The sequence below is a fragment of the Castanea sativa genome, chromosome 1, assembly GCF_040712315.1.
Source record: "Castanea sativa cultivar Marrone di Chiusa Pesio chromosome 1, ASM4071231v1".
Classification (NCBI taxonomy): domain Eukaryota; kingdom Viridiplantae; phylum Streptophyta; class Magnoliopsida; order Fagales; family Fagaceae; genus Castanea; species Castanea sativa.
Genome location: NC_134013.1, coordinates 90,111,154 through 90,126,093, shown reverse-complemented (window position 1 = coordinate 90,126,093; position 14,940 = coordinate 90,111,154). Strand labels below are relative to the sequence as shown.

General features: G+C 33.7%; 1 protein-coding gene across 3 annotated transcripts; it reads right to left on the bottom strand.

Annotated features, from left to right (window-relative positions):
* Positions 1–4,957: 4,957 nt before the first annotated feature.
* On the bottom strand, positions 4,958–14,881 carry LOC142622714 (putative disease resistance protein At1g61300). Of its 3 annotated transcripts, none has more exons than XM_075796243.1 (5): positions 14,667–14,881; positions 13,167–13,291; positions 12,957–13,013; positions 5,891–8,915; positions 4,958–5,518 (listed from the first exon to the last, which is right to left on the bottom strand). In XM_075796243.1, exons 3-4 carry the CDS (start codon positions 12,973–12,975, stop codon positions 5,914–5,916), a joined length of 3,021 nt encoding a protein of 1,006 aa, XP_075652358.1. In that variant the 5' UTR covers positions 12,976–13,013; positions 13,167–13,291; positions 14,667–14,881; the 3' UTR covers positions 4,958–5,518; positions 5,891–5,913. The 3 variants fall into 3 exon arrangements, with proteins under 3 accessions (XP_075652358.1, XP_075652356.1, XP_075652357.1); XM_075796241.1 differs by having other exon boundaries at positions 5,894–8,915; XM_075796242.1 differs by having other exon boundaries at positions 5,894–8,915; positions 13,167–13,294; positions 14,667–14,792.
* Positions 14,882–14,940: the final 59 nt, after the last annotated feature.

The window sequence follows — 14,940 nt, the reverse complement described above, 5'->3', positions numbered from 1 at the left end:
GTCTTCCTAACGCAAATCATAATTAGTGAAACACACTTTGATGCTTATTATTTCTAAAAACCCCAATATCTCCCTCAAAAGTTCTCATGCTTAGTTAAACATCCCTGTTCTTAACTAACTGTTACCGTTAGAAAAAGTTTATTTGCCATTAGCTGCTTTTATTTTGTTTTGTCTTTGACTTCTATTGTCATAATTTATACGCTATACATCTATATTTAATTAATTAACATCTAAAAGTTAACATAGACTTTATTTATTTTTACTTATTACGCTCTTGAGCTATATTAACATAGTATTTTCATTTTGATTCATTCGGTCCATTATGTCCAGTTCAGTACATTTGGTCCACTTTGGAGATACTTTGAGAGGAGAGATTTGTGTAGAAAGAGGAAATGCTTCATTGATGATTATGCATGGTTTGAAATACTAAAATGGTCAAATAATTGGAAAAGAGATCAATTCCCGACTTTTTTTTTTTTGTTGTTGCTAGTTTGGGGAGTTTTACGGCTCCGGATTGGTGTCTAGGTCTGATTCTATTTTTAAAACTATGCAATTATATCACATTCTTAGCATAATGTTGGTAAATTCTTGATATAATTACATTTTTCTTATCTATATATATATATATATATATATATATATATATATATATATATATATATATACATACACACACATAAAAAGTTGAAGCGTAGCTTTTATTGTTACTATATTTTAGTTAAGCCACATCAACACCATGTCATCATTTTTATAAAAAAAAATCAAGCCAAATTATAAAAACTTTATCATATTTAATGCACAAATTGAAAGGCAAAAAACCAACCAGTAGCAGTTCTAGAGTGGCAGTAGACGTTGGGAGGAGGTAGGCCTTTTTGTGAAGTCTAATCTTCATTTTAGTGTAACTAAGATGAAGGTTTTTTTTTTTTTTTTTTTTTTTTTGAGAGAATAATTGAGAGACGTTATCTATTTTCTTAAAAAAAAAATTTTGGGTAGGAAAGGATTAGAACTTAGATTAGCAGTTAACAAGTTTGTTACAAAATGTATTAGCCTTATCATAGGCCAATAATCTACCCACCACATGTGGTAGTTCAACAAAAACAACAAAGGAGGTAAGAACACTTGACCCCATTCTAGTTAACTCATCTTTTTTCTTGATTACAAACTATGGATATATGACAATGGAAGCTTTTGTTTTTCGTTTCTTCTTTATATCAGGTTGATTGGGATTGAAGCAGGGTCTTTAGACTAATACACTGGTCCTTAAAAACGGTAAGAAGGTGGGCCAAACCAACTGGTCTATCGCTTATGTGGCAAAAATTTTATAAAAAAATCTCCTAGGTAGCAGTAGCATCACATGAGACATTGTAGGAGAACTTTTTCTTAGTTTCTGTTTTTATATATAGTATATGAAGTTTATAATATGAAATAAAATGATAATGATTTTAAGCTAAGGCATCCTTGGACCACTTTCTGTTGCTATGCTTATACTCTTGGAGCAAATTACGCGTTGAGACCCTACTTACATTGAATACAATCCCTCAAAGTTTATGAAACAAAAGGTATTGCAATTTAAATCTTCTATATATTAATTTTATCAACGTACCTAAATCGCATATAATGTAACCCATGCACTATCTTTCAAATGAATGCATAATGTCCAATGTTCATACAATCTCATTAAATTAAATATTTTTATTAACAAAATAATCATAGAAATTAGATTTTATGGAACAAATCCCAACAATATAACCATGAAGGATGTAATCCCAAGTACATTATTACTACAATGGGCGTAATTGAGGTGAATTATAATTGCGAGGGGTGTTATTTGGAGTAAATAATAACCACGGAGGAGGGTGTGATTCGAAATTTCTTGTTAGGAAAGATTTTCCCTGTTGAAACAGCCTAGATTTTGGAAGTGGAAAGTTGTTCTAGGGATGATTTAATGTGTTGAAACAACCTAAATTTCAGAAAAGAAAATGTTGTACTCGGGAAGATTTTACCTGTTGAAAATACCTAAACTTTAGAAAAGAAATGTCGTTTGTGATAGAAGGAATGGTGGAGACTTAAATCAATTCCATGGATTTAGGAAATTCTTGGGATTTTGGAGACTTGTTTATCCCATGGATTTTGAAAGAATTTGGAGATTCTAGTCATTACAAGAATGATATAATTCCAGAAAAAAAAAAATGTGAGTGCTCCTACGTGAAGCACAACACATGTCACTAGTTCAAGGGATTAGGTGTCGAGATCTTAGATATATTGTGGCTCAAGTGGCATAAACCAATTGTAGACTCATGTACTTGTAGAACAAGCAACTTAACATTAGATTAGTTTAGGATTAGTCAAGTATTATCTGGTATATAAACCTTATATTGGGTTCCTTGTAACATAAGTTCTTAATATCAATATTTAATCATTAAGAGCTTTCTCACAATGGATATAAGTACTTTAACAACGTTTACAGAAAATCTAAATGGGGTTACTTTATAAACTCCAAAGGATTCCTATTAGGTTCTAAAAATTTAGGATAAATGTTTAGATTCTAAATTTATGTATGTTAGCAAACTGAGAACAAAAACACGTCTATATTAGGTGTTAGACATTGCTCAAGTTTGTTTAAGTCAAGATTCAAGAAAAATTAAGTTGCAAAAAGAAGAATTCAGATTATGTGAAGCTCAATCGATCAAAAGAAAGACTCGACTGATCGAAAATTGTATTCTGTAGATTTTAGATCAAACCCAAAGCCAGTGAAAACATTTAGGGTTTTAATCTAACACTACTAGGTATAAAAGCAAAACCTTAAATACGTTTCAGAAGTTCTTGGAAGTCTTGTGAGTTACTCTTGTGAGATTTGTGAGGTTTCTGTAGTCTTCAAACTCAACAAGCATATACTAGAACAAGATCTACAATCAAGAACTGGTGGAAACAAGTTGCTGCATAAAGATCTACTACTAATGGTGATCTAAAACTTTTGAGTAAGATCTCAAAGTTACACACTTGGGTGTTTGTGCATAGCAAATTCAAATAGAAGAGTCTGTTGAGTCGGAGCTGCACGTGGTTGTGTGAATAAGTTCTACGTGAGCTAGCTTTAAATTTTAGGAGAAATTCTATTGTAAACTTTTATTCTATCATAGTGAATTTGTTTACCTTGAGAATAGCTAGGCTAAATCCTCTTCAAGGTTTTACCTCGAAACTGTTGGTTTTATTGGTTTTCCTAGGTCATCATATTACTCTCTTCTTTACTTTTAGCACTAAATAATATGATTCAAAAAAAAAAATATATATGATTGCATGAGTTTAACCTAAATCTGAAAAATCAAAGTAAGTAACTACCTGGTCAATTAATTAGATTAAACAAATCTAATTTATAGGGGTCTAAACGAACAAACAATCCTCATTCTATGAAATCTCACCTTATTAAGCAATAAAAGAGAGGAATTGACATAAAGTAACTCCAAAATAAATTTCTTAAATCTTTATGCTGCAATGGTAAGTGAGTAATACTACAGACACAAACTAATTTATAATATTTTTATAAACTATTGATGAGCCTTTAGCATTTTCCAAATAATTATTGGTAAATAAAAATGTAATATTAGTGGTGGGTCTTGATTAGAACTAGTAAAAAATTTCTTAAAATCTTTTTGCTGCAATGATAAATGAGTAATGTTACAAATACAAACTAATTTACAATATTTTTATAAACTACTGATGAGCCTTTAGTTTTTTCCAAATAATTATTGATAAATAAAAATGTAATATTAGGGGTGGGTCCTGATTAGAACTAGTAAGAATTTGTTAATTCAATAGTTTGTAAAAATATTGTAAAATAATTTGTGACTATAATATTACTCATGCTAAATAAGAGGTGTAATTTTTGGTCCACATCATTATTTAAATAGTAGATATTAAAAATGTATTATTTAGTCAGTTAATATTTAAATGCAGATGATATGATTAACAATAAATGAGATTTTGAGAACTCTAGATAAGAAATAGAATGACTTTTTTGACTGGGCAAATTCATTTCGTTCCTTTTTTCTTTTTCTTTTTTTTTTGTCCCCGCTTGTATGACATAATCCTTAACTTTTTTATTCCCTCTTTTCCACGAACATTTGTATGAGTAGTGATCATTTTTGAATGTTTTGCTGTCGTACATTTTACTCATCAAAATTAACGAAGACTTTAGTTTTCTTATTAAGAAGTAACAAAAACGCAAGGGAAAAAAAATAATAAATAAATAAATAAGAAGAAGAAGAAGAAGAAGAAGAAGAAGAAGAAGAAGAAGAAAAAAGTTGCCTCTTTCTAAAAAAATTAGTGCAATTACTTTAAAAGTTTTGACATGGAGGCTCTAAACTGTACCATTGTCTGTTTTCTTTGGATTAGAAAGGGTGAGGAGGCAACATGGATTTTGCTTCATCTGTGAGGTAGGGATAAATGAGGGGAGGGAACGAAAAAGGAAGGGTGTACATAGGTCTATTAACAAATTGTAACCTTTTTTTGACAGATCTCAAATTGTTGGAGATTGAAATTTTAAGCATGTCGGTCATTAGCCATTACCATTCATATTCACAAATGGTTCTCGAAGCAATTTTTTTACGAATGGAGTCAAAATTTCCTGTTATTCACATTATCATTATTACTAAGAAGTTAAACAAACAGAAATACACAAAACACCTATACATCGACAAAGCGTAGTTTACCACCTTTGTTCAGTCTCTAATAAACACAACTTTTCATGCCTCAATTTTGGATTAGTCACGCTCATATGTTTAAATCATACTCTCATAATATATCGAACAAGACAAAGTTTTGGGAAAGATGATCATGAGGCAAACTGGACTCGACCATTTCCAATCAAACAATTAAAAGCTGGAGGTATGTGAAAAGGTAGATTTGACTCAAGTGAAATTGCAAGAAATTGCATCTCAAACAGTATTAACTTCATTAGAAATTTTAGAAAATCATAACCAACTATATAAAGGGGTTTCAGTCTAATATTTATTTAAATTACAAACTCTAAACAATCACATCACATGTCAATATAGTAGTCTTAGTAGATGCTAACATTCATATGTCATTTTAAAGAGTAGAAAAACATGAAAGTTTTAAATCTTACAAACCAAAAGTTGGGAGCAGACCCTCGACCACTTCCTTACACAGGACTGCTGTGAACAAGAACGAAGCCAAATGCACTACGTTAAAAATGCATATAGATCGTAATCACTGCTCACTAGCATCTTCTTGCCATAATAATCAACTCCACCATTGCCTTCAATATGTCTCAAATTATCTACATTCTCATTGTTGAAGGGAAATTTTGTCAACATTGAGCACATTAGATATTGCAATCCTCTCTAACTATAGCCACTTCAATGAGTAACCAAACCAAATGTATTTCCAAATTTCAACCACAATTATCTGTTTAATTTCAAGACATACTTCAACTCTTAAGTATTGAAATTCAAGGAGCTATTCAGCCATGCCATTGGAGAATACCTTCAACTTCAAACATCTGCATAAATTTAAAGCTGTTAGTCAAGCTAGGCTTCTAGTATGTACAGTAGATTTCTAAATGCTTTCTAGAAGCAATACTTTATATAGATAAAAGTTCTTATTATTCACAAATCAAACAAAAATTCATGAAATACCCATATAAGGTAGGTTTGGCTACCCATAACTGAAGTGAAGCAAGATTTATCTTACATGGTATAACTTAAATGTTCAAGAGTTTTCATTAAAGATTTAAGGCAAACATGGCCAACTATAAGGAAGGTTACAATCCAACATTCATGTAATCTCACACAGATTCAAACGATATCTTGAAAAGGAAAGAAAATCAATTTAAATTTTATAAACTCAGAGATGGAGCAGATATTTCTACCACTACCTTATCCAGAAGAACCGCTATTAAGGAGATTGAAACCATATAGACCTTAATCTTTGTTTAATAGCATCATCTTGGCATTCCAATGCACTCCACCATGATTGATCAGCTTCAATACATCTCAAGTTGATTGCATTCTCATTGTTAAAAGGCAATTTTGTCAATATTTGGCACATGGATATCTTAATCCTCTCTAAAGATGGCCATTTTAATGAGTCACTTGTCCAAATTCCTTTTACTCTTGGAAGATTAGAAAGTACTAGCATCTTTAACCTTGGAAGCACGTCAGGTTCCAGCCCAATATTCTCAGACTCTGTAATTATCTCTTCAATTTCTGGACATTCTTCAACTTCTAAGTGTTGAAGTTTAGAGAGTTCTTTAATCATGCCACTAGAGAATATCATCTTCAACTTCAAACATTTGCATAAAGTTAAAGTTTCTAGCTGAGATAGGCTTCCATAATGTACCGGACCTTTCCAAATGGTTTTTAAATTTGGAACATTATTTATAAGCATCTTTTCCAAGCATATTAACGCACTTCCTGTTATGCTATTACCATCAACAATTGTTTCAATTTCATTGCACCCTTCAATCAAACAACCTCGCATCTTGTTGATACCATCGACACCAAAATCTGATAGTCTTGAAGCTCCCTTGTGCCCAATCAATTCAAATGCATGAGTTTTCAAAAGTACCTCTGAAATGATAGGATCTACACCTTCACCATTTGCAAATTTCAAACAATTCATATTTTGATATTCAAAGCAACCAAGAATTTTATAAAGGGCTGTGTCATGGTAACCAACAGAAAACTGAAATGTGAAGCAGCAAACTTTCCATAATTGGCTCGTTGAGATAAAACTCTTAAGACAATCCACTGTAGGGAAGCAAATTGAAAGTGAAGTCAAATGCATCAAGGTAGCCACTCCCTCAGAAATAGCCTTTACAGTTAGCTCCCAACTTTGATTATTTGAATCCACAATTATTTGTAGCTCTTCCAATAAATAAAGACTTGAAAAGACATTTCGACAAGATTCTACATCACTTGAATGTCTAATGCCAAAATTCGACAATGACATACGTAAACACTTCAACCGAATCAAATGTCTAATCTGAATTGGAAAATGATTAAGCCCAGTGTCTCGAATATCAAGCACCTCAAGATGCTCGAGTCCATTTAAGTGGAGTTCCACTAAAAAGATGCAAGAATGCAAGTATAGCGCTCTGAGACACTTCAAGACGGATATAGTTGATGGTAATAACATAATTCCAGTGCCATGTAAATCTAGAACTCGTAGATTTTGCATGTATCGAAAGAATAAATCAGGAATCTCTTTTAGTTCCCAATTTCTCTGTAAAAACAGCGTGGAAAGCTTATTGCAATCTGGCATTTCCGGCAAAGTGCCCAATTTACTATCCATCAAGGAGATTCGATTTGCTTGTTTCCATTCTACCTCATCAGGGGCCTCTTGCAACCCTCCAGCTCCATGGGGTTTCACCAAAATATTAAAATTACATCTTCGAGAAGAAATGTTGAGTGCCATAGTTCGTATCACTTTGTTCATCCTCACATGATTCATCTTTTCACTCTTCTCTAGCAAAGACACGCTGATAAGTTCCTTCAATATTGAATGCCCTATCCCACGTGCAACTCTAAACTCACTTGCATCATGAATGAAACCTTCAACTGTCCAGCATTCCAATAGAGGATCTGTATAAATTTCATAGTCTTCAGTATATAATGCACAATAGAGAAAGCAATCCTTTTGAACCTCATCTTTCAAATTTTCATAACAAAACTCCAAGCACTCAATCAATTCACCAATGCCTTGGATTTTGATACTAGGCCATCTCCGCAAACTTCTTAATCCATCCCTCCATAGGTGAATGTTATCCCTTCTTCTAAAATTACTTGCTACCTTGTCTATCAAGAGTGGCAAACCAGCACATTCGATAACAACTTCCTTGGCTATTGGTTCAACATTTGGAATATTGAAATTTCGACCCACCTTTACCTTGAACATATTCCATGCATCAGCTTCAGATAATCGTGGCACATTTAATTCCAAATGAGTATCCATATCAGAACAAACATGTAGATATCTAGTTGCCAATACCACCTTGCTATCCATTTCACTTTCATACATTCCTATTAGAGACAGATCAAGAAAGTCCCAAACTTCATCCAAAAGAAGTAGACACCTTTTGCTTTTTAACTCTCTCCATATTTGTTGTGCAATTTCAGGCTCAGTGATGCCTTCCACATTCAATTTTAACCGATCTGCAATTTTGTGTTGCAACTTTTCTAAACTCAAATCCTTTGATACAGTTACCCAAATAACAATATCAAACATTTTAGCAGTATCTTCATAGTTATTTAAGCTCTTCATTATGGTTGTTTTCCCAATTCCCGGCATTCCCCAAAGTCCAATTCTTTTTACATTCTTATCTCTAAGATGGCCCAGTATTTCTTCAACAGTTGAATGGAGAAATGGCTTGTCTTCTGGTTTGGGTCCATGCATAATTATCACACGCTCTGGCAATTTCTCAACTAGTATTCCTATCTTAGACTTTTCCTCTAACCAAAGATTATGCAGTTCATCACACTTCTCTGCTATGATATTGCTAAGATCTGTGCGTGACTTGCTTGACCCATGCTGACTCCGTCTCTTTTTATTACTTTTTTCATCATTGTACTTGATTTCTAGTTCTCGCACCTCTTCTTCACTCTTCATGACCCTAGAAATCCAAGCTTCGCATACTTGATTGACTAGCTTTGTCATTGTTTGAGCCAATATATTATCCCTTCTGGCATACAGCTTCTTTGCTTTCTCTTTCAACCTTTTATGGTTGTCTTCTAGATCATTATCAGCTTCATTATTAGGTTTGCGCCTCATGTTATTGACAATATTTTTCCCATAGTTGTAGGCCTCCTCCCCTGCTGCAGTACACACAGCAGAAGCTGCAGTACCCACAGCAGAAGCTGCAGCCAAACCTAACCCAGAAGCTGCTGCCTCAAACATATCTGTGTTACAACAAAAGGGAATTCAAGATGCTAACAAAACTCAAAATGCCGGATGAAGACTTTTCAGTTTAGAAAAGCAATAAATAAAATATACAACAACACAAACAAGGATGTGGTTAGTCAAAAGATGCTGAGTGGATTTAGCAATCATGTTAGTAGATGATTCTCACATGGTTAAATTATAGAATCAAAGCACAGTTCTCACATTCTCATGAAGCATCTTTAGACATGGAGCCTATTTTTAATCATTGACAACCAAGCCTTAGACCCAAACTTTTGGGGTTTACCACATGAATTTTTTTCACCATTTTATTTTCTATTCAAAATCATATTTTCTGTTACTTAATTGACAAGTTATTTTTTACCACATACTTTTATTCATATTATTTTAGCATTCCTTTACCTTTTTTCTTATCAAAAAAGCATTCCTTTACTCCTTTTTTTTTTTTTTTTGCATTAATCACTCTCCTTTGAGCATTACCAAACATTCTCAAGTAACAATTTTAATCAATGAAGAATTATTCATTCATGGTCTCTTTATTTTTTTAATTTAATCTTCTCTTTTTCTTTTTTTGAAAACTTCTCCACAAGAGGATAGATGGGGCAATTCAGGTGACATCTAATGTAGATTCAACTTTTCATTCAATTGTGGGATCCAGACGGTCTGGGGGGGACCACCATGGCTTCTCTCTTCTTGAGAATCCATACATCAAATAAATTTCTTGTTAAGTTATGGACTTATTTAAAAACGAATAAACCAGCAATTCCAAGAATCATATCTTCTACCAAAATCTCATATTAAAATACATACTTCACTCATGGAGCATTTTTAGTCATAATTTATTTTTGCACTAATGTTTTAAATATTAAGGCCCATTTTTTCCTATGGATTTAATTGGCTCAAGCACATATGCATTCCACTTCAAGTTGACGAATAAATCAATAACCCATTAGAAATATATATATATATATATATATATATATATATATATATATATATATATATATACACACACACGTCACTGTATGATTTTGACATCAGGTCACCATGCAAAAATTAATCCCTTTTAATATAAGCAAGACTTTTTTTATAGAAAGAGTAACATAAGCAATAGGGGCATTATAGAAAGGGGCTTTGATTGTTTCACATCTAAGAGTGTCCACACTCTTTCACATCCTGTCCAAAGAATTTCATATCATGTGAAAAATGTGGACAATTGGTAGGAAAGTGTGAACATTATGCAAAAAAATTTACATCCAGGAGTGCAAAACAATAATTAGCCTATGTGGTGGGGTCAGGTACAACCAATTTTACTGAAAATTTTCACAAATAGAGGTAGCATTAGCAATCTATGTGGAATGTGCCGCAGCAAACACCATTTTCTTAATTTATTTTTCTTTACTGTCCTAAAATAAAATAAAACCCGCTCATGACTAACAAGGCTCGACCAAACTAACTATCCAATCAATCTCCAAAAGAGGTGGCAGGTTCATTATTAAGATTTTGCCACCAATAGTTGTGGCGGATATGAATTGCCTCTCAGAGAAGACCTCTTTGACAAGGCATCCAACATGATCTCACAAGAAATTGTTCAGTAGCGAAGACCTCAATCACAACGTCAACACCTAAGCCATAGCTTCAACCCAGACGAAACAATACCCAAACCTGAATAACATAACTTAATTCCCACCACACACACAAGAACAAAACTAAAACTAAAGCATCAAAACAAATTTAGCAACATAAGGCAAAGGAGAACAATCCAAATCAAATTTAGAAGTTCTGGACAGCTAGAATTTTTAAGAATTAGTGTTAGGTTTTTGTAGAAAAAAAAAAAAAAGCTGGAAAAATTGTAAGGTATATAGGGTTTCTAACAAGGATAAAGTAACCGTCTTGGAAGAGATAAAGGGAAAACCTAAGGTTTGTGTTGCTATTACAGGGCTGTGAATAGCAACCCGAGCACAGAACTTGAACGTTTGGGGGTTATTTGGGTCTCTATTTCATGTATGCGTGGTTTAGGGTTTGAGTTATTTGGTTGTAGGGATTTATAAGTGACAAATTATTATGAATGTGTTTGCAAGGTTTCAAGTTGTTGAAAATTTAGGAAGCAGCTTTCGTCCAATGTCCAATGACACTGGACCTGCTACGATTGTGACACGTGTCCATTTTTGGACACGTGTCACTATATCTATACTGAACATAATCCGCACCCGAAAATTTAAGGATGAAAAAAAAAAAGACATAAAAAAACAAAAATACATTCCAAGTATGATTCCAACATTTCCTCGCATCATACCTTAGAGAAAGTCATATCACATCAACCTCAAATTAAGTTTTATAGCTTCTAAAAATTTATTCTCGTCTTTTGAATAGAAAATATTAAATCCACATAAAGATGATTAATACCTATTCCTAATGAAATTTGGGCTTTTTCAAACCCTAAATAGAGGGTTTTTTTTTTTTTTTTTTCTCTCAAGTAATTTTCTTAAAAAAGAAAAGGAACGACCACATATAAATTCCTTTCCAAAAAGTACAATCACAGAGACAAAAAAATCTACAAATTAACGAAAGACAATGAGGGGATGGTACCTAAGGCAGTCATCTAATCATACAGGGGCCTCAAAAGAAACTTTGATGACAAAATTGGATTGCTCACCACCATCAAGAGTTCTCATATTTCTTTCGCTCCAAAGATTCCACATAACAGTTAAGGCTTGACACGGCAATGGGCATGTCCTGGCCAACTTTCCAAGAGCTCAGTCACAGATTTTGGCATCACCCAAGGTCCCAAACTATCCCAAACAATGCAAAAATAAATGACCAAATATTTGTTGTGAAAGAGCAATGGAGTAGCAAATGATTAATTAATTCTCCACTCCTTTTACACATACAACACCAATCAACCATCAATAAGAGCCTATTATGGAGATTATCAAATGTCAAATTTTTTCCTATAGTTGCAGTCCACACAAAAAAAAAAACACCATCTTTCAAGGGATCCTAGCACCCCAAATGCTCTTTCATGGAAAAGAGTGGCATGTGAAACCCCTAAGGGCATTATGATAGGAACAAACCTTAAATATCCCCTTCTTTGTTGGCATCCACAAAACTAAATCTCCACCATGAGATGAAGGCTAGTGTTTATAGAGCATCTCAAAAAAAAAAAATATAGCTGATTCTAGTTCTCAATCTTGATAACGCCAAACGAATGGAGGATTCCAATGCCTAACCTCACCCTCGGATGGGTTGTCTAGATAAAAGGTACTGCAGCTTCCCTGTCAACAGCTAAGGTATACAAATATGGGAACAAATCTTTACTTCACTCTAGACATTTGTCCAAAACCTCACTCGATATCCCTCTCGTACATCAAATATTAAGTAGTTGAAGAAATCCCATCCCCCACTTATACTCTTCCACAAACTAACATCTTAATGTCGCTTAATCCACTCCATTGTCCAACCTCCACTCTTCTCCATATTACCTAAATGAGCCTTCTCCAAAGATTATTCTTCTCCACCACAAAACTCCAAATCTATTTTCCTTATAGGGGTTGATTAAAAGAACTAAGCTTTTTCAAATACCAAAAGCACACCATAAGCTTCCACAATGAAAATGAGTAACAAATATCTGATGCAAAGCATTTGAAGCAAGCAAATTCATATGGCTGAGTATATCTTGATGAAGCCAAGAAAAAAAGTACCAACTCCAAGCAAGGCTATATTTAGAACATATTATCAAATATTTTAGGCATGTGATTGATTGATTTAAAAGTTAGTCAGACATGTGGAATAAGCGTTGTATTAGATATAGCTTGTGATTATTTAGCATGTGCTAGGAGTAGTGAGTTTGCTAGTTATGATGTCATCATAACTAACTCTTTATTGTATAAAGAGCCATGTTATGTCATTGTAAAGATAGCTTTTGATAATTGAATGAAAAAAAAAAAATATATATATATATATATATATATATATATATATATATATATATATATATATATATATAGTCTTTGTGACTAGTGTTTTTGGTTGAGCAATACCTCCCCACCCGCTACTCATTGAATAACTCTCTTCCTTTGCATGCAACTTTGACGTTACTACATCAAAATCATAAAACCCACATTGTATCAGCTGTAAGTCATTTAGATAATAATTTAGAATAAAAAAATAAAATACAACATATATTTTATTATCATGTATGTATCTACAACATTTTATGAATCAACAACATTATCAAAAAGAACACATACCTCAATTTGCTCTTGCAGCTTTGCTTGAATTAGACTTCTTTAACAATCATCTATATCATTTTTCTTCCTTTCGTTCTCCTTTGATATTGACTTCTCTTCATCATCCACTAACCTTTAAGGAGATACTGCTTAGATAAATAAAAACTATTAATTTATCAAAATCCCTCAATGTTTACATGTGGCATGATAATTGACACCTAGATGGCCCTCTCTATCAAAATTTGGGCATAGAATAGTGTTTGATGATGCCCGCTCAATAAATGCAAATCTATCTAGTGTGATTCTAGACAAGGCTTGGAATTGGGGCTATGCAAGGTTTGATGAACTTGTTACTACTCTAAGTAAATTGCCATGGATTTATATTGGTGAATGTGATAAGTCTGTATGAACTCTCTCTAAATCTGTAAATTTTTGTCTCAAGTGTTTGGGACTAAATTTGGCTAAGGTGACCTATTGTTAATTGGTATAAAATTGTTTGGTTTGTCAAACTCATTCCAAGGCATACTTTCATTAGTTGGTTGGCTTTGAGGGACAAATAATCTAGTAGTGAAAGGATAGTTAGTTAGGGAATTATTTGTGACATTTTATATGTGTTGTGCAGAGCAAGCATTGAAAATAGAGATCACCCCTTCTTCAGGTGCCCATTTTCTAAAAATATTTGGAGGACAGTTAAAGCTGGCGCCGTCAAAGAAGGCCTTGATGATGAATGGGATAACCTCAATACCTGGGAAATACATAACTAGAATGGGAAAATCTTTAAGGGCTGATTGTTGCAGGCTAGGTTAGTGGGTTTCAGTGCTGGAATATACCACATTTGGGCTCGAAGGAATGCTGTTAAGCATCAGGGAACTATGTAAACAGAGGAACAAATTTTAAGGGTCATAAGGAATCGGGTGAAGACCAGGATTGAAAGTAATGGTGTATATCCCAACTGTAGTGTCAACAAAAAAAAATCTACACAAGATGGGGTCTCTCAGATGTTGAATTCAAGCCTAAAGCTTGATCTGTGTGGCAGTACAACGCTCTAGTAGATTTGCAGAGTTCTTCTTGCTGATCTGCTGTGTGGATATTTGGTTGTTAGCTTTATTGCTGTGATTACCTTGTGTCTTGGTTAGTTAGCTGCTGAGATCTTGTCCCCGGTCCGTGTGTTTGTATAATTTGACTTGGTTGGGTAGTTTAGCTGGCTCTGTCTAGTTGTTGTCGATAGAAGTACGTGCTTAAATTGTAGCCTTTGGCTGTTGTGGCTGGTTTTGTTGCTTAAAAAAAGTCACTAGATTATCTGGCGGGTGTATTGGGTCTTGTCTGGGCAGCGTAACTACGTGGAATTCTTAACCGCTCACACCTGAACTACATCTCTACGTTGATTCTGCTCTTTTTTCTTTCCATTTCCACTGACATCTCTTAGATTAAAAATCTTCAACATACAGCCTAGACTAGTCATTTTCCACAACCAAAAAGAAAGCCATATAAATACTGTGGAACGGGACAAAGAAGACTAACCCTTAATAGAATCAGTATTAGCGCTAGTAGCTGCAGCTCGAAGCACCCACCAACAAGGAGATAGCGATTAGGAGCCCGTTACAGTGTCCAATCTTCAACTTCTGCCTCTCACTGCGTATACTTGTCTGGAATGTTGACTTCAAAGTTCAAACAAAAGAAAAAAGTGAAGCACTCCAAATTTTATCTTACGCTGGTCATGACAAACGTGTCGGCCCGGTCGGCTGCTAGAATTATACAATACATTAAATTATTTGAAATCGTGAGTTCAACCCAG